Source organism: Enhydra lutris, unplaced genomic scaffold (assembly GCF_002288905.1).
Source record: "Enhydra lutris kenyoni isolate GAN:26980312 unplaced genomic scaffold, ASM228890v2 scaffoldscaffold24, whole genome shotgun sequence".
NCBI lineage: Eukaryota > Metazoa > Chordata > Mammalia > Carnivora > Mustelidae > Enhydra > Enhydra lutris.
Window position 1 is genome coordinate 30,203,348 of NW_019154108.1, and position 19,587 is coordinate 30,222,934.

Consider the following 19,587-nt stretch of genomic DNA (forward strand, 5'->3'; position numbering starts at 1 on the left):
TTCTGCCCCTCTTTACTGAGGAAAGTAACAGAAGGGTCAGAGGACTTCTACTTTCCACTTTGCTGGAAAGGAAGCTACGTCAGGCCTGCAAACACTTAATTAGAAGGTCCAGGCACTCCCTCTGTTTTAATCCGTCAGAGAAAAGAGTCTCGCCCAACACATGCCAAAGTTCTTAGGCTCCTTCAGAAAATCAAACATACCCATATTCAGACACAGACTAAAGACAATTACAGGAAGCACCTACATGCTCTGGGTATATACTTAATAAGAAATATAAGAAGAAATTATTGTTATTTAAAATCATCAAGCTGTAGTCTAGTCCACAGAGAGAACACTAATTTTGGCAGAACCCAAAACACCTGAAAAGCAACAATATTTAAAGGTCAGAGGAATAAAGATCCATGAAAGAGACCAAAAGAGAGGAGACAGAAAAGTACAAAGAAAGCCAAGAGAGTAGTCTCCTCAAAGTCAAGGGGAAAGAAAGGAAGGAAGGGGCTCCTGAGTTGGTTTATTCGAGACAAGTAAGCCTGCAGTAGGTTTGTGCACTGACAAAGAGCTGTTAGAATGGAAGACGACCCCACATTCCTGAGCACGTGGCAGAAAAGGAGCTCCATAAGTGAGACAAGTACAGAAATGGGGCTGGGGAGCTGCAGGTTACAGGTTTCCCTTTGATTCCTTCTATTTTTATTATTATTTTTTTAAAGTAGGAAGCATAATCGAGGAGGAGAGGCTTATGGTTAAACTGTGACAGTGTAAAGAGATGCGGTGAATAATGAGAGGCAAAGCTGAACGGAGGCATAAAAGGGCCCCAGGCAGTGTTGAGCACCCCCACCCCCCCACCGCTGCTGGAGACCACGATTCGCGAAGAACAAACCCACAGGAGTGTGACAGTTTTCTGCAAAAAGGCTTACTGTACGGGGTGGAGGCAGGCAAAATTGACAATTCTGCTGCTTAGAGTTGCAGTTCTGCCAACCCAGGAGCAGAGGAGAGAAGTGGGAGGGTTAAGGACGCTGCTAATAGGCTGCTGGAGGGAGAAGGGGGCCATGGAAGGAGACCAAAGACCAACCTTCAGAAAAGCGAGGAAAGGAAAGAGCTGGATAAAAAAGGAAGTGTGGTGAAAAACTGCTTTACATGCTGCTGATGGTGCAGTTGGGACAGGTGGAGGGAAGGATGACAAACAGCAGGAGCCTGGGGAGGAGGAGCAGGGCCCTGACAGATAAGCACACAGAGGTCACAGACCAGCCAGAAGGCACCAGGGCCTTCAGGGAACGTGACCCAACTTTAGGGTCCTCACCTCACACAAACCCCGAAAAAGATGACATGCGAAGAAGAGTGATGGCAACTCTAAGTTGCTCCAGAAATGTCAGATATTCTTGGCGGTGGGAACAATACCACTGTTGTTATTTTATAGTGATGACCAGTATTTAGATTATGGTCCTTTAAGAGACAAGCTCTGTATCGGAAGATCTCACCGACAGTCCTGGTTAACGAAATCGGTAAAGCAACAAACCTCGTACTTTGAAAGTAGACTAGTATTGCAATGCAGCTCACTGGTTTTTTAAGTTAATGCAATGACAACTTCCTTCCATGTTCATAAAAGAAAACATAGATTGGCTTGCCTGGATAGTAGTAATCTTGATAGAGTTCGGTTTCCTCTGACTTCAGGGCAGAAAGCGTTCTGAGTGTTTGGTATTTCGAGGTTTCTTTTTCTGCTGCTTTAGCTGGTTGGTATTCTGATGGTGTGACATCTTCATATTCTTGCTCTTCTTGTTTCTGAAGCCTAGTATGACAAAGAAAGTAAGACGCTATGGTCAACAGCCTCTAGGACTTAAGTTTAAATCTTTATACTGTACTTTACAATACAATATCTATCCTTTCAAACAATGTTTTTAAAGATTTTATTTATTTATTTGAGAGACAGAAAGAACACAAGCAGGGGGGAGCACTAGAGGGAGAGGGAGAAGTAGGCTCCCCGCCGAACAGGGAGCCCGATGTGGGACTCAATCCCAGGACTCCAGGATCATGACCTGAGCTGAAGGCAGACACTTCCACTGAGCCACCCAGGCACCCCTTTCAAACAATTTCTGATACACTTTTTAAAAAGTAGCTCTGAGGGCACCTGGGCGGACTTATTCAGTTAAGCGAATGACTCTCGATCTGAGGTCAGGTCTTGATCAGGGTTGTGAGTTCAAGGACCGCCCTGGGCTCCATGCTGGGTGCAGAGCCTACTTAAAAGTTAAGACAATTTTTAAAGTAAATAAATAAATAATTAAAAAATATAGAAAGCATATCTGAAACAAGGAGAGTCTAGATAAATGTAAAAGAGGTTTGATATTGTCATGGCTGGAAAGGACTTAAGAATCGTCATCTAACTTAAAAGAAGGAAGAAATGTAAACCGATTAGCAGCAGTGTGAGGTCAAAATAGTTTTTGAAGTTCTATACTCACATATTACCTTTCCTTATAAAACCAACACCAACAACAACCCTTACCAAGATTAAAACCAAAACCTTTTCACGATACATTAACTAACTGCCTATTTGTAAATGTTAAAAAAAAAAAAAAACCCTTTCATAAGAGCAGAATCCACAATCAGTGCCTACAGCTGACTTACGTAGCAGAGCACGTTTTTGCAAGGTGGAGGAAATGCAGGGTTCCGAAGAGCCTCACGCGCTGCTCGGTGGGCAAAACTCCCCACTGGTGTATTAAACGAAAATACGTAATCACATGAATAAGGAGGCGAACTTTCTCTTCAAAGACAGAGGCAACTTCTTCACACTTGCTTGTGGAGACCGGTATCAGGTATTCTTAAATCCTTCTCCCTGGAGCGCTCTGAGTCCCTTTGGTTTATAAACACCTTGAACAGTTTCCTCTTCACTGAAATGTCTAATCCACATCCTTTCTTTTTTTAATAATGAATTATATACTATTTTCTTAACAATGTTTAGGAGTTCTTTTCACATTTTATATAGTAATCTTTTGTCATTTTACATGTACTGAAAATCTCTTCTGGTTTGGACTCAACTTTTCATATTCTTGATGAAGTCTTCATAAATCTAAATTCTTACTTTAATATAACCTAATTTATCTATCTTTGCATCTCCCAATTTGTGTTTACTTTTAAGAAATCTGTCCTTACTCCAATATTAACAAAACTCTTTTTCACTTTTACCAAATAGTTTAAAAGTTTTGCCTTTTGCAAGTCTTACACTTCATCCTTGGGTCTGGGCTATGATGTGAGGAGCAGATCCAATTCTCCCCACCCCCACCCCATAAGGATATGCAATTGTCACCACACATTACTAACACCCCTACCTTTTCTTCCCTGACTGTAACTCCAGATATAAAATTATATACAAGTCTGCATCACTCCAAATGTATACAATTATCTACCCCTGGTTCTTTATTTTTGTCTATCCTCGTTTTTCTGTCCCACTGCTTTAATTACTAGAGTTGTCCTAGCTATAAGTTCATGCCTTCAAATTTCTTTTTCTTAAAGAGTGCTTACATATCTTTGGCCTTTTGCTTTCCCATATAAATTTTGTTGCATTCTCAATTAAATTTTGTAATCTCTCTACAAAGATCATACTGATGCTTTTTCCTAGGTACTGGATTTTTTATTACTATTACAAATGGTAGTGATGGTTAAAATTAAATTTTCAATCTACTGCTGGACTATAGGAATGAAATTCACTTACACTGATTTTAATCTAGAAGTCTTGCTAAATTAAATTCACTTATTAATTATAAAACGATTATTTTGTACTTTTATTACTAGACATCGTATAAATGATTATGGTTTCTCTTTTTCAAAACTTCCAGCTTTCATTTCTTTTTTTATCTTTTTTTTTTCCTTGTCTTACTGCTTTAGGACCTTTAATAGGATGTTACACAGAAGTGGCAATACCAAGTATCCTGGCCACTTTTCTCAATGTAAGAGGAACACTTTTAACACTCGCCCATTAAAAATATTTGCTTCAGGGGCACCTGGGTGGCTCAGTGGGTTAAACCTCTGCCTTTGGCTCAGGTCATGATCTCAGGGCCCTGGGATCGAGCCCCTCATCTCTGCTCAGAAGGGAGTCTGCTTCCCCGTCTCTCTGCCTGCCTCTCTGACCACTTATGATCTCTCTCTGTCAAATAAATAAATAAAATCTTTAAAAAAAAAATTTGCTTCAGAATGTAAAAATAAATAAATAAATAAAAATATTTGCTTCAGGTTTTTGGTAAATGCCTTTCATCATGTAGTTTGCTAAGGGTTTTTTTTTTATCATGAAGAGATAATGCATTTTATCAAATACTTTCTTCCTTTAATCTATTAATGGTAATTGATTTTGATGCATTTTCCAATGTTAAACTAACCTCGCAGTTTTTAGACAAGCTGCTCAATCCGATCTTGGTGTATCATCCAATTTAATATGCTACTATATAACCTGCAGGTTAGCATTTTATTTCGGGTTTTCTACTTCTAAGAATGTGAATGAAACTGATTTAAACGGGGGTGCTGGGTGGCACAGTGGGTTGGATTCCTGACTCTTGGTTTCCGCTCAGGCTGTGTCCTCAAGGCCATGAGATCAAGCCCCACCTCAGCTCCGAGCTCAGCACAGGGTCTGCTTAAGTTTCCCTCTCAGCCTCTTCCCTTTCTGCCTCCTTTTGCCCCGCCCTCCATGTGCATGCATGATTTAGGGACTATTTTCTCTTTTTCTCTGTATAAGATTGGAATTCTCCATTTCTTGAGTTTCTTTTAGAACTTATAAACCTGGTAGAAACTCAAAAACTCTGGAAATCTGCCTGAGCCTAGTATGTGTGGTGGTGGTGGTGGGGAGTTGGGGAGGTGGTCATGATTCATAACTACAAACTCGACAATTTTAGTGGATGAAAAGGAATGAAATCTTGCCATTTACAATGATGTGGCTGGAACCAGAGAGTACTGTGCTAAGCAAAATAAGTCAGAGAAAAACAAATACCATATGATTTCACTCATATGTGGAATTTAAGAAATAAATCAAATGAGCAAAGGGGAGCAAAAATGAGAGAGAGCCAAATCAAGAAACAGACTCTTAACACTGATGGTACCAGAGGGGCGGGGGTTGGGGGGGGCTGGGCAGAACAGGTGATAGGGATGAAGCACCTGTCTTGATGAGCACTGTGTCCCATGGAGGTGCTGAACCACTATATTGTACACTGTATGCTAACTAACTAGAATTTAAATAAAAACAGAAAAGTTCCCCTTGCCTATTACTTATTGAGCCTATTTTGTTCATACTTTTCTTAAAACTTCTACATTTTGTTTCAGACTAATTGCCATGAAAGAGTTAATTTTCTTATCTCTTTAACTGCAGATGGCTCTGCTCTGAGGGTCTCCCATTCTGGCCTCCTGAGTAGTGCTCACAGACCCACTGCCCCGCCCCCCTGCACATACAAAGAGAGCACATGCTAAGTGGTGTTGAGCTGTGCAATGTCACAGCCTAACCGTCCATGGGTGACTCTCTTTTTCCTGCTCTGGTCTGTCAAAGATCTGCCAATGTGATTGACAGCTGTTGCTTTTCCTGATTTTCTCTCTCTTTGATTTCTATTTTCTAAGTTTTTGATACTGTTTATCTTCTTCCCTCGATTTTCTTTTGGCTTATTCTGTTCAATTTCTCCCTTTAACTTCTTAGAATGGATCATTACCTCATTAATTTTTCAGCCTATCTTACTAATGTAAGCTATAGGACTATAAACTCTCCACACAATAGAATAGGCACCACCACACCACCTCTAAGTGTGATAGGATTAGTGGGCCAGGTTCAGCAACTACCTCTCTTCTCTGTTTCTTGCTTTTCTAGACTTAGTTCTACTTTGTTTCCTCCTGGGTGCGGGTGGGGGAGTCTTTCAGAAAAGTTTGTTTGTCAAACATCATGTTTCATTTCCAAACCACAGAGTGGTTTTCCTAGTTAATCTCTTGTAACTGATGTCTACAATGATCAAGGAGTATGTGATCTATTGAGATGTCTTGAGAATTTGTTTAAACAAGTTTTATGGTCTCAAATGGTGAAGTCTTGTAATTGTTCCCTATGACCCAGAAGATAATATGGAAGCATCTTTTTTCTTTCATCTGTTGGTACCCTTTTGCTTCCCAAGATGTTTCCACATGCATTTAATCCAGTCTGACATTTTTTAAAAAACCAAAAATCAAAGTCTAGCCCATTTGCATTTACTGTTATTACAGGCATTTTTGGAATTTATTTCTATCTTATTTTTGTCTCCTAACATAAACCTTTTCTTATCTTTACTCTCATACCTTCTATACCTTTCCTTTTTCCCTTGTGAGGAACTTCATCAGCTTTATCTTTCACCTATTCTATCTCCATTTCTGCTATTATATATTTAATTTCCAAAAGCTATTTTTTTTTCTCCAAATGTCCCCTATTTTTTATTCTCTTAAAGCTATTTTCTTCGGTCACCTGACAATCCAGGATAGACCTGTGCTGGTTGTTACTGAACATTTCTTCTCCCTGTAGGGTCTATTTTCTCCAGGTTTCTGTGATTTGAGTTTCCATCAAGCTATAAGCTTTCCTCAAATGATCATGGGTCATCTGTTCGTATTTAAGAATCATCACTGAGGTAGCAATGAGACCACTCTTCATGCACTGACAGGAATCTGCCAACTGCCAGATTTCACTGTGGGGTAATGCTTAGTTGAGGTTTTCCCAACTGGCTTTCCTAGAGGCTGGTCAGTTTCCCAGGGCACAACGTGCTTAGATTTTGGCTGCGAGCTTCCTCGAAGACTAGCAGAGGAAGAATACTAAGGTCCCCTATGATTTGGGTACGATAATGGGTGCGATACTCTCACGGCGTCGGGTGTCCCTGCATCCTGGATGTCTTCTGCTGGAATGAAGGAAGGAATACTCTCTTGGCTGAGAGAGGTTAAGGAAAGGGATCTGCGCTCTAAGCACTGCTTCTGTGAACTTCCAGGTTACTGCTTTTGCTGCTGCTGCCACCTGGAGAGTATCCTTCCAGGCGGGGGGGGGGGGGGGGGAGGGGCAGCAGGCAAGAAGCCGCTACCTCTGGGCTTTACCCCTGCCACCTTAGGTTTGTACCGTTCACTCTGCAAAATTAGTGATCACTTGTCCTTCCATTTCTGAGCTTCCAAAAAGACACTGGCAGCTCTTTTATCTTTTGTGCTTTTTGTCTCTTCTCGCCTTCTCTTGTGGATTTATTCTTTTTGATCATTTGGTGGGATTTCAGGAAGGAGAGCAGTAAGAGCATAAGTTCAACCCATCAGACTTAATAGAAGTCAAGTTTCTTCAAGCACTTCCTCACTCCATTATACTCTTCCTGAGTGGACACTGACCCACCAAGAGGAATGTGAAAAAGGAAGCAAGCATATGAATCTCTCTGACCTCTTCTCCATCTGCCCACACCTAACCACCTTTGGCCCTTCTGGGATCTTCCCAGCTGTTGGTTAACTTCTCATTTCCAGCAACTTCCTTCTCATCTTTTTGGTATATCCAAGACTGGTCTGGGGGAAGGAGCCGATGTTAATCTGCCTATCTTATCAGGAACCTCTCCCTAAGGTTTGCTAAACTCCGGCACCCTCATCCATTCCTCATAAGACATCCATTCTTCACTGTCAGAATGACTTACCACTATTACCACATGTTGTTGAAATTTTAATTTTATTAGATTTTATCTTACCTTTCTTTTGTGTTGCTTTTCTCCTTATCCATGTCTTGATTTATTGTTGTCAAATCAACTGGTATATTTTTGGTATTTTTTTCCTAGACAGAACTATGAGGTAACAGGCTGTAAGAAATATGTTCACATTACTTTTTAAACATAAAAGATGCTTTCACAGCTGTGACTGTCGGTTTCAAAACTGCAAAAAAGTTGGTTCTCAACTTCCCACTAGGCTTAATTGAATATCTCCATCACCTTCAAGTGTTTCCACCATATATGGTGATTCCCAGACCCTTCACTATGCTAGTTACCCTTCCCAGGGGCGGCCTCCATACTGTCTACCTCCATCTCTAAGGCAAGGTTTTCTTTCTTAATTGATGGGTTCATGTACATACGATTCTAATTTACCTTAAATTATATATTGAAGAGAATGCTAAGTTTTAAGATCCTCTCCTCAAGGAAAATCATCAGAAAGAACGTAGGGAAGTCAATGGAACTGGTGGCCTAAGGTGTTAACCATATTTCACCATTCACTAAGTACTAAAAGTCCATATCCATATGCTACTAGCATTCTTCACACAGAACAGAAGGGAGTGTGTTTTGAAATATGAAAAAGAAGAGTTCTCTTTCTGATTTCTGAGGGAACTCTAGCCTCCAAATAAAGAAAATGCACTGCACAGGCATGGAACTATACTCTAACTAAAGAAGCCAAGATGTAGCCTAGAATCAATGTAGGGTAGAAAAAGCTTTAATTGTCAAGTCAATAGCATCAGACAAATCAAATATGACAGACTGAAATGGGCCAGAGGCAAGAGGAGTTCTTACTGGAATAGAAATGATAGAAATTTCCACATCAGAAATGAAGCCAACAACTACACTATCAATGCAGGACTGGTCTATCTAGTGGTGAGACTCAGGGTGTAGAAAGGGTCCCGATCAGATCCAAAGAGCATCAAAAATGGCCACAGAAGGATTATTCACTACAGCCAGGAACAGAAGGCTACAACTCTGGGGCCCACACTTGAGACAAGGTTCAGATCCAAGGAACATTCCCCCTACATTCAAAAGCAACCCTGAATCAAACTCATTCTGGACTTACAACAGAGTGGAGGTCAGCAGAATTATTCTAAAAAAAGGCCAAAGAGTAAATATTTTAGGCCTATGGACCAAAGGACAAAAATCAAACATATTACACATTATTCATACAGCGAGAGAAAATGGATTTCCACAAATGTTTTATTGATGAAATTCAATATGAAAATAGTTGAATACAATTTTTTAAAATATTCCTACTTAAATGTTCCTATCAATGAAGAACACAGAGTTCTTTTGAGAAGGGTAACATATTACATATTGGGATTCAAGGTTAATGTTATCCATCATCAAATTGCTTGCCATTATTCCTTTATAAAAACCATTCTTATCTTGCAGACCTAGAAAAACAGGTCGCAGCCCAGATCTGACCCATGGACCATCATATGTCAGCCCCTATGAGACTGTACATGTCAATTGCAACATCTACTTTAACTCTGGAGTAGCTTGTATTTGCATGCTAACAGCACACCACCAAACATTCCCCCCCCAAAAGAGAAGTTTGATCTCACTACTAATCAAATAGTATAAAAAATCAAATGAATTATTCTTTTTTCCTATGAGACAAGCGAAAAAATCAAGTTAACCTCACACTTCTTCACAGCAACACTCAAATGCCAGAACATTTCCTCAGGAGAAAAGAGTGGCCAAAGAAGTTTCTACAGAGCCAAGTTTTCATGTAACTATGAAGCTAACAAATATTTCCACACATGCAAAATGCAGTAAAGATATCCATGAACCCTACTTATAAAATGTACGTGGTAATAAATTCCACCCTCACAGTGATGAAGGCAAAAATATGGCAATGAAGAAAATAATAGGAAGAGCATTAAAACCATTTAAGTATAGAAGTAGGTCAAAACAACTATAGGACTTCTGATACACAGCAGAACTTTGATAGCACAGAAATAACAGAGTATTAAAACAATCAAGAGGGGAGAAGAGGAGGTAAATGGAATATAGGGAACATAAGTGCTCTTCACCTCTCAGATACACAGAAGTCAATAGATGATACTTAATTTTGATAAATAAAATAATAGAAGTTTAGCTATATTATTTAAAAGTATAAAGGTACCTGTAAAAAAAACTACAATTACAACATATGCAATAAACATTAGGGAGTATGAGATATCAGATAAAAAGAATTGCATGAATTATGTTCTACTTTCTTCATTTCACAATGTGGAGCCAACAGATGCCACCTAAAGTGCATACATCACAAAGGTTGAAATATATATGATGATTTAAGTCTAGAAGAACTAAAATGATGCACAAACCTTCCCAAATATCAGAAGCAAAACTCTATATTCACACAAAACAGGGATTTAAAACACTAAAAAAAAAAAAAAAGGACAGTTTTGGTTGACTTTAGTAAGTTGCCTACATAATATTCATTCCCTCCTTCCATTTCCCAAACAGTACTTGGATTCTTATTCAGGTAGATCTGAACAAATTATCAAAAAAGAGAGATGAGAAAATGAAAAGACAGGTTAAGTAGTAGACAGGAGAGAATGATAAATCTGACATAATACACATCAAAAGTCTGAAAGAAGAGAGAAAATGGGGAATATAATGACAGATTTCTGGACACCAATCTAAGTTCACAGAGTCCTGCAAATTCTAAGCAGGATAAACGTATAAGTGTACACATGCACATGTACACACACACACACACACACACACACACACACCCTTCCAATGCAGTGGAACTACAGAATGCCAAAGGCAAAGAGGAGATCAAAGCAGTACCCAGAGAGAGATTAAAGTGAAAAAGAGACTAAGTATGGGCTTCTTGATAACGTGCATGTGCGCATGCACACACATGCACACACATGCACACGCACAAACTAAGAGTGGCACAACATCTCCAATGTGCTATGGAAAAATAACTGTCAACTTAGAATTCTATACCTGGCAAAAATGTATTTCAAAAATGAAGGCAAAATAAAGGCATTTTGGGCAAATAAAACCAACAGACACACAAAAATAAACCATAAAGGACTTTAAACAGGTGGACTATGGATCCCGAGATGACAGGACTAAGATGTAAGAAATTATCAGCAGAAGTAACGAATCTGTGTAAACCTAGACAAACACTTACTGAATAAAAGAGTAATGATTTCTTGTGGGACTCCAAGTGAGAAGGCACTAGAGTACACTACAAACAACAGCATAGAGGTCAGAAGGGGGATGATTAAAATTAAATTGTTCTAAGATATTTGTATTTTCTGGAGGAAGATGGAAAATTATTAAATTTACACATTGGCAAGCTAAGCATACATCTTAAAACTTCTGTAGTAGTCACAAAATAAGGTGGCAGAAATAAATCAAAACATATTAAAAATTAGTCAATACAAATGCACCAAATTTTCTAAAAAGACAAAGAAAAACTGGAGGAAAAATCCAGTTATATCCTATTTAAAAGACAAATCTGTAAAACAAAAGGATACAAAAAAGATGTAAGAAAAGGATAGTAAAAAGATATATCGGGCAACTATTAGGCAAAATAAAGATATTAGAGCTGTATTTCTATCAGAAATAATAGATATTAAGGCAGAAGTAGTCATGAGACGTAAAGAAGTTCATGGCATAATGATTAAGGTTCATTTCACCAGGAAAATAAAAGTTCTGACCTTCCACCTAACAACATAACTTCGAAGTATGTAATGTACATAGTTTGTATATAATTGTACATAATTGTACATAATTGCAAATATGTAATGCCAAACACATAATTCAAAAACTGGCAGAACCATAAGGAGAAACAAATAAATATAGCAGATAATAGAACATTATAACAAATTCATTTCAGTTAATCAGGCCAACCCCCCCTCGCCACCAAAACAAAACACAAACAAAACCAGTAGTGACACAGATTTTAATAATCTAATTTTAAAGTCTGACTTCACAAATACACTATGTACATCTCAAGAAGTGGAGAGTGCATGTATTTTAAAGTGCACATGGCAGAGTTTCAAAATTAACCACCTACTGGGTCATAATATAAGTCTCAACAAATTTCAAACACTGTATCATCATACAATCCAAATTCTATGACCACATTGCAATCAGATTAGAAATAAAGTGATAAAAACTGAAATCCCATAAATCCGGAAATGAAGAAACACCTGTATAAATAACTCATGTTCGAAGAAAGAACCATAATGAAAATTTCAAAATATTAAGAATACTAAGATATTAAATATTAAAACTTTTGAGATGCATCTCAAGAGGCACGTACAGGCAAATAAAAGCTTTTAATGCTTATACCAGAAGAAAGGAAAGACTAAAGAAGTTAGAAAAAGCAAAACTTTGTAAATCCAAAGAAAGTAGAAAGAAAAAAATAAAGATGAGAGCAGGCCTCTGGACATCAACAAGGTAATGGGAGTGGGAGATACCACTCTTTGTCCCCCACCCCAGAAAGGACAAACCGTATCCATGAACAAAAATAAGCCTGGGAGGGCTCAAGAGTCTGATTCAGAGCTACAGCAACACAGTGGGAAAAAAAGAGACTAACTCCACAGAAAGGATCCCTGGGGAGACTGGTTGAGCTGAGACAGCTGGCTAAGAACCAAGAAGAAGGTGGGCTGTCAGCGTCTGTCACACAGGGGCTGCCATCATAGTTCCCAGTGGCATGTTCTAGGAGGACCCTGGTAGCCTTTGTCACTGAGCATCTCAGCAGCTCCCACAACAGCCCAGACTACACAGAGCTCATTTGTATATAATTGGTGGAGGATCCAAGAGTGTCTGTCATGTGGACTGCACTGTGTTGCTCCCCAGAGGACACCAGGGCATCAGCTACTGAGACAAGCAACAGGCAGCACTGCCCAGAGCCGAGGAACAACCAGAGAGGGAGACTCTGCTGCCCCTCCCCCAGAAGCAGCACAGCCACACCACCAGCCCCACATACACCTTGGTTCCAGGGTCCCAAGGGCTCCACACGTGTGCCCACTTCAGACTCCATCTCCTTGGCCGCTCTGCACATGGCCATGCTCCAAACCCGAGCCCCATGGCTGCTCTATAGGCATCTCTGTGGCAGGCACTGGGGTCACCACTGCTGGGGAATACCCAGCTCCTCAGACCCCAGAGCTTCTGGAGCCCCAGAAGTGCCCACATATCAGACACCAATGCCCCCAGCACTACAAGGGCCCTCGTAGCTGTACCCTATGCCAAGATGGATCCCTTCAACCATAACACCCTGCACAGCAGGGAAAAGGACCAGGAAGTCCCCAGCAGACTTCACTAGCAAAAGACCTTAATAGTCCCCACTGGCACTGTGAACACCTGCAGCCTTGGCCACTGAGAACCCTTAAAATTTATGCCAATACTGACCTCACTGAAGAGGCTACATGTAAAATATGTTGTGGAGTCTTCCCTAGGGCCAGAACTGCCACACCCCAGTAAGCAGTGCCCTTGCATCCACCCACAGGAGGCCCTGAACCACAAAAACCAGTCCCTAATGCTGGAAGAGATGACCGCTCCATCAAATGCATAGACATCAATGTAAAGCTACCACAGAAACACAAAAAATTAAGGAAACATGACGCCACCAAAGGAATACAGTAATCTTCCACTCACAGACCTCAAAGAAATGGGAGACATGTGAATTGCTGGACAAAGAATTCAAAATAATTGTGTTAAGGAAGCTTAGTAAGCTACAAGGGAACACAGACAATTAAACAAAATCAGGAAAACAGTATGAGAACAAACTGAAAGGTCAACAGAGAGAAAGAAATCATAAAAAGAAATCAAACCAATTCTGTAGCTGAAGAATACAATGAAAAGAAAATGCACTATCATCAACAGCAGACTCCATCAGGCTGAAAAAAAAAATCTGTGAACTCAAAGACAGATCATTTAAAATTATCCAATCAGAGATAAAAGGAAGAAGAATGAAAAAGATTAAAGAAAGCCTATGCAAATTGTGGGATACTATCAAGTAGAGTCCCAGAAGGAGAAGAGAGAGAGAAGCAGAAAGCTTTTCTAAATAATAGCTGAAAATTTCCCACATATGGAGTGGGAAAAAGGTGGGATATCCAGGTGTATAAGGCTAGTAAGTTCCCATACAGATTCAACACAAAGAGGACTTTCCTGGGATACACTGCATTAAAACTGTCAAAAATCAAAGGCAGAGAATTTTAAAAGCCACAGAAGAAAAGAAACTCAACTCGTAAAAGGGAACTCCCATAAGGCAGTCAGGGCTTTCTCAACACAAACCTTGCAGACCAGGAGAGAGTGGGAAGGTATAGTCAAAGTACTGGAAGAAAAAAGCTTCCAATGAAGAATATTTTACCCAGAAGAGGTGTCCTTTATAAATGAAGGAGAAATAAAGACTTTTTCCAAACAAAAGCTGAAAGGGTTCATCTCCATTAGACCTGGTTTACAAGAAATGCTAAAGGGAACTCTTCAAGGTGAAATGCAAGCTGCTAGTGAGTCATATGAAAACATATGGAAGTATAAAACTTACAACTTACCAGTAAAGAATATAGACAAATTCAGAATAATACCATAATAGTGTTATGCAAATCACTTAACTCTAGTATAATGATTTAAAGATAAAAGTATTAAAATAACTATAGCTAAAATAATTTATGAACGTATACAGAATATGAAAAGATGTAAACTGTGACATCAAAACCATAAATGTTGGGGCGGGGGAGTAAAAGGTATTTCGTATGCAATCAAAGTTAAGCTGTTTTCAGCTTAAAACAGACTAGCATTAAAAAAAGGGTTTTACATAAGCCTTTTGTTAACCTATAGTAGGTGCATAAAAGCATACCATGCTGGAAAAATCATCAAATCACAAAGGAAGATGGCAAAGAGGTAACAAGTAATAAAGGAACTATAAAATAGCTAGAAGGGGTGCCTGGGTGGCTCAGCCTGTTAAGAGTCTGCCTTTGGCTCAGGTAATGACCTCAGGGTCCTGGGATTAAGTCCCGCATTGGGCTCCCTGCTCAGTGGGGAGCCTGCTTCTCCCTCTCCCTCTGCCTGCTATTCTCCCTGCTTGTGCTCTCTCTCTCTTTCTGTGTCAAATAAATAAGTAAAATCTTTAAAAAAATTTTTTAAATAGTCAGAAAGCATTTAACAAGATGGCAATAATAAGTCCTTATCTGCAAATAGTTACTATACTATACATGTAAATGTACCAACTTTTCCAATAAAAAGACAGAGTAGCTGATAAGGTTAAAAAAGGCCTAACTATATGCTGCCTACAAGAAACTCACTTCAGCTTTCAGAACACATATAGGCTCAAAGAAAAGAGATGGAAGAAGATATTTCATGCAAACAGTAACCAAAAAGACTAGGGGGAGTTGTATCAGATGAAATGTACTTTAAGTTCAAAACTGTAACTTTGTATCATCAAGAGGATATAACAACAGTAAACATACATTCGCCCAACATCAGAGGACATAAATATAGTAAGCAAATACTAACAGATCTGAAGGCAGAAATACAGAGCAATGCAATAATAACAGAAGCCTTTAATACTCTAATTTCAACTTGAATAAATCATCCAGGCAGAAAATCAACAAAGAAATATATGATTTGAACTACACTTTGGACCAAATGGACATAACAGATATATGCAAAACTTATCCATCAGCAGCAGGGTGCACATTCTTCTCAAGTGAATGCAGAACATTCCCTAGGATAGATCATATGTTAGGCCATAAAACAAGTCTTAAAAATTAAAGAAGACTTTAAATCAGATCAAGTGTTTTTTCCAAACACAATGTTATGAAAACTAGAAATAAAAAACAGGAGGAAACCTGAAAAGTTCAGAAAAATGTAGAAATTAAACAACACGTTCCTGAAAAAACAATATGTCTAGGAAGAAATCAAAAGGAAAATCAAAAATATCTTGAAACAAATAAAAATGGAAATGTAACACATCAAAAACCGTATCATGCTGCAACAAAAAGTAGTTCTAAGAAGAAAGTTTATAGCAATTAGAAACCAACTCAAAAAAGAGAGACCTAAAATTAATAACCTAACTGTATACCTTAAACAACTAAAAAAAAGTGCCAAATTAGAAGGAATTAAATAAGATTAGAGCAGAAGTAAATGAAATAGAGATCAGAAAAACAATAGGAAAGATATAAACTAAGAGTTGGATTTTAAAAATATAAGCAAATCGACCAACAAGTAAAATAAGAAAAAAAGAGAGATTCAAATAAATAAAACTGGAAATGAAAGAAAAACATTACAGATGATACCACAGAAATATCAAGAATCATATGAGATTATTATGAACATTTATGTCCTAACAAATTTGATAATCCAAGTTGAAAATGGACAAATTCTTTGAAACATAAAACCTATTAGGAAACAGAAACAGAAAATGTGAACAAATAACAAGGAAGATGGTTTCACTGATTAATCTTATCGAACATTTAAAGAAGAACTAATGCCAATCCTTCTCAAACTTCCAAAAAAGAAAAGAGAGAACACTTCCAGATCATTTTATAAGGCTAACATTATCCAGATCCCAAAGTCAACTAATTTATGACAAAGAAGGCAAGAATATACAATGGGAAAGGACAGTCTCTTCAACAAATGGTTGGGAAAACTGGGCAGCCACATGCAAAAGAATGAAACAGACCAGTATTTTACACCTTTGTGATATTGTGTTCCTTAAGAAATATATATTTGGTCTTCGTCCTCATCTCTGGCACAAAGCTCCTAAAACTCCTAGAATATACTAAATAAATAGAGTGATAAAGGTTACATTACATTAATGAGGTGACTTTTGGACCTCACCTAAAGATGGAGGCTGGTTGCCAAGAGAACCAACCATATGATTGATTAGATGATTGAACTTTCAGTCCCAGCACCCTGACCTCTGGGGATGGGAAAGGGGCTGCAGGTTGAATTAACTGCCCATGATTTAATCAACATGTCGGTGCAATGAAGCCTCCATAAAAGCCCAAAAGGAGGGGCACCTGGGTGACTCGGTTAAGTGTCTGACCCCTGATTCTGGCTCAGGTCTTGATGTCAGGGTTGTAGGATCGAGCTCCTTGGTAGGCTCTGCACTGGGTATGGAGCCTGCTTGGGATTCTCTCTCTCTCTCTTTCACTGCCCCTCCCCTCACACACATGTGTGCACATGCTCTAAAAACAAAACAAAACAAAATCTTTTAAAAAATGGATGGGTTTCAGATATGTTCTGAGCTGGTAAACACATGGAGATTTGAGGAAGTGTGGTTCATCAAAGGCAAAGAAGCTCCGCGCCTTTTCCCCATATCCCAACCTATGCCTCTTGTCTTTCTGGCTGTTTCTGAATTATACCCTTTTATAATAAACTAGTAAAATAAAATAGTAAGTAAAATATTTGCTTGAGCTCTGTGAGCCACTATAGCAAAGTGATGGAACCCAAAGAGAGGGTCATTAGAGCCTCCCATCTACATTTGGTCAGACAGAGGCACAGGTGATAACCTGAGCTTAAGACTGGCATCTGAAATGGGAAGGGGAGGTAGGATGGTACAGTGTTACAGGACTGAGCCCTTAGCCTGTGAGATCTGATGTGATCTCCAGATGAACAGTCCGAGGTGGGCTGAATTGTAGGACACCAAAGGTGTCTGAGGACTGAGTGCTTGGTGGTATGAGGGGTCCCCCACCAAGACACACACACATTGGAATTGGGTACAGATCATATTAACTCACAAAAATTAAAGCAAGATGAATTCAAGAATTAAATTTAAGACCTTAAACCATAAAACTACTATAAGAAAACACATTGGTCTTGACATTGGTCTTTTCAGATATGACACCAACAGCAAAAATAAACAAATAAGACTACATGAAATAAAAATGCTCTTTCACAGCAAAGGAAACCATCAACACAATGAAAAAACAACCAATGGAATGCAAGTCATCTATCTGGTAAGGGGTTAACATCCAAAATATATGAAGAACTCACACAACTCAGTAGCAAAGAAATTAACAATCTGATTTAAAAGTGCTGATTTTCCAAAGACATACAAATGGCTGGCCAGCAGATACATGAAAAGGTGTTCAACACACTCGTGATCAGGGAAATGAAAATCAAAACCAGTATGAGATAACACCGCACAACTGTTAGAATGACCGTTACCAAAAAGGCAAGAAATAACAAGTGTTGGCGAGGAGGTGGAGAAAAGCAAACCCTCATGCACTGTTGGTGGGAATGTACACTGGTGCAACCACTATGACAAAAGTATGGAGGATTCTCATAAAATTAAAAAAGAACTCCCATATGATCCTCCAGTACTACTTCTGGAAATACATACAAAGGAAATGAAAATAGAATCCTGAAGAGGTATTTCCACTCCCATGCTCACTGCAGCATTATTCTCAATAGCCTAGATATGGAAACAACCTAAGTGTCAACTGGTGAATGGATAAAGATGACATCCTCTATAAAATGTCACATTACTCAGCCAATAGAAAGAAGGTAATCCTGTGAGAACATGGATGTAACTTGAGGGCACTTTGCTAAGTGAAATAAGCCAGACAGAGAAAGAAAAATACTGCATAGTACCATTTACATGCAGAATTTGAAGAAAACAAAGTTGAACTCTCAGAAAAAAGTAGAAAAGTAGTCATCAAGGGCTACGGGGTTGGGGGAGAAGGGAGGAGTTGGTAAAAGGTTTTTTGTTGTTTTTTTTTTTAAACCATTCTTTTACCGTTTTTTTTTGTTTTTTGTTTTTTTTTTACCATTCTTTACCAAGAATAAGGTCTGCGGATCTAATCTATAACATAATGACTACAGTTAATAACACTGTACTGTAAAATTGGAATTTGCTGAGAATAGTAATTAAATGTTCTCACAACAACAACAAAAAAGGTTTTCTGACACATCCTAGAACACATACAAACGTTGAAGACATCACACTAAGTAAAACAGGCCAAACACAAAGAACCAAGATGGTATGCTGTGGGAGGCCGCAATAAGGCTTGAGACGAGGACCAAACCAGGCCCTGACTTGTGCCTCCTTTAAAGTCCGAATAACCTAACAAAAGGTTTAGGACGGAAAAGTTGAGTAGCACTGAGAAAGGGTCTGTGCTACGTGTTGTGCGCTCGCCTACGTGACTTCCCACATGCTTGCTAAACAAATGAGAACAATTCGGTTGGGGTCAAAAGTTCATTGCTGGTCCTTGCTGCCCGAGTACCGCTCCTAAATTACTTTCAGGTTTGCTGTATCAATGCAGAACAATTGTACTAGCATTAGCCGTTTGGCGTCACGAGGTCTGCTTATAGTTAAATGTGAAACTTATTATGGCAACTCATGGTTGTTTAACTAGACACAGGTGTATTGCTTCTCATATCACTATATATATGGCCTTAATGCTTTGAATAAACTTAGTACTGTTGGACATCATCCTCAGTGCTCCTCCTGCCCTCATCTCTTTGTCTCTTAATTTCTTTTCACCATCCTCTTACCCTCACGTTTCCTGGTCAATTTGTCGCGCTGGTCGCGACCGTATGCTTCTTGTATGCTTCTACTTGTATGAGGCGCATAGAATAGCCATATTCACAGAGACAGAAAATAGAACAGAGATGACCAGGACCTGGAGAAAAGGGTAATGGGGAGTCATTGTTTAAAAGGTGTGGGATTTCACTTTGGGATGATGATAAATTCTGGATATGGATGCTGGTGATGGTTACACAACAGTATGAATGCACTTAAAATCATTAAAATGATAAATTTTATGTTGTCCATATTTTACCACAATAAAAAAAGTAAGGGAACAGAAAACACTACAGCATGCCAATGCAAACCAAAAGAAACTGGTTAACAATATTCTACCAGACAAAATAGAGTTTAAGGGAAAAGTATTGATAAGGAGAAACTGGG

General features: G+C 38.9%; 1 protein-coding gene across 1 annotated transcript in view; it reads right to left on the reverse strand.

Annotated features, from left to right (window-relative positions):
* The window catches only part of LOC111150822 (dynein axonemal heavy chain 14), a 319,964-nt gene extending 312,256 nt beyond the window's left edge, over positions 1-7,708 (reverse strand). Inside the window, exons 1-2 of the mRNA XM_022508439.1 lie at positions 7,677-7,708; positions 1,620-1,780 (exon numbers count right to left, since the gene is read on the reverse strand). Coding sequence (XP_022364147.1) covers positions 1,620-1,780; positions 7,677-7,708 — 193 coding nt within the window. The remainder of the gene's footprint in view (positions 1-1,619; positions 1,781-7,676) is intronic.
* Positions 7,709-19,587: the final 11,879 nt, after the last annotated feature.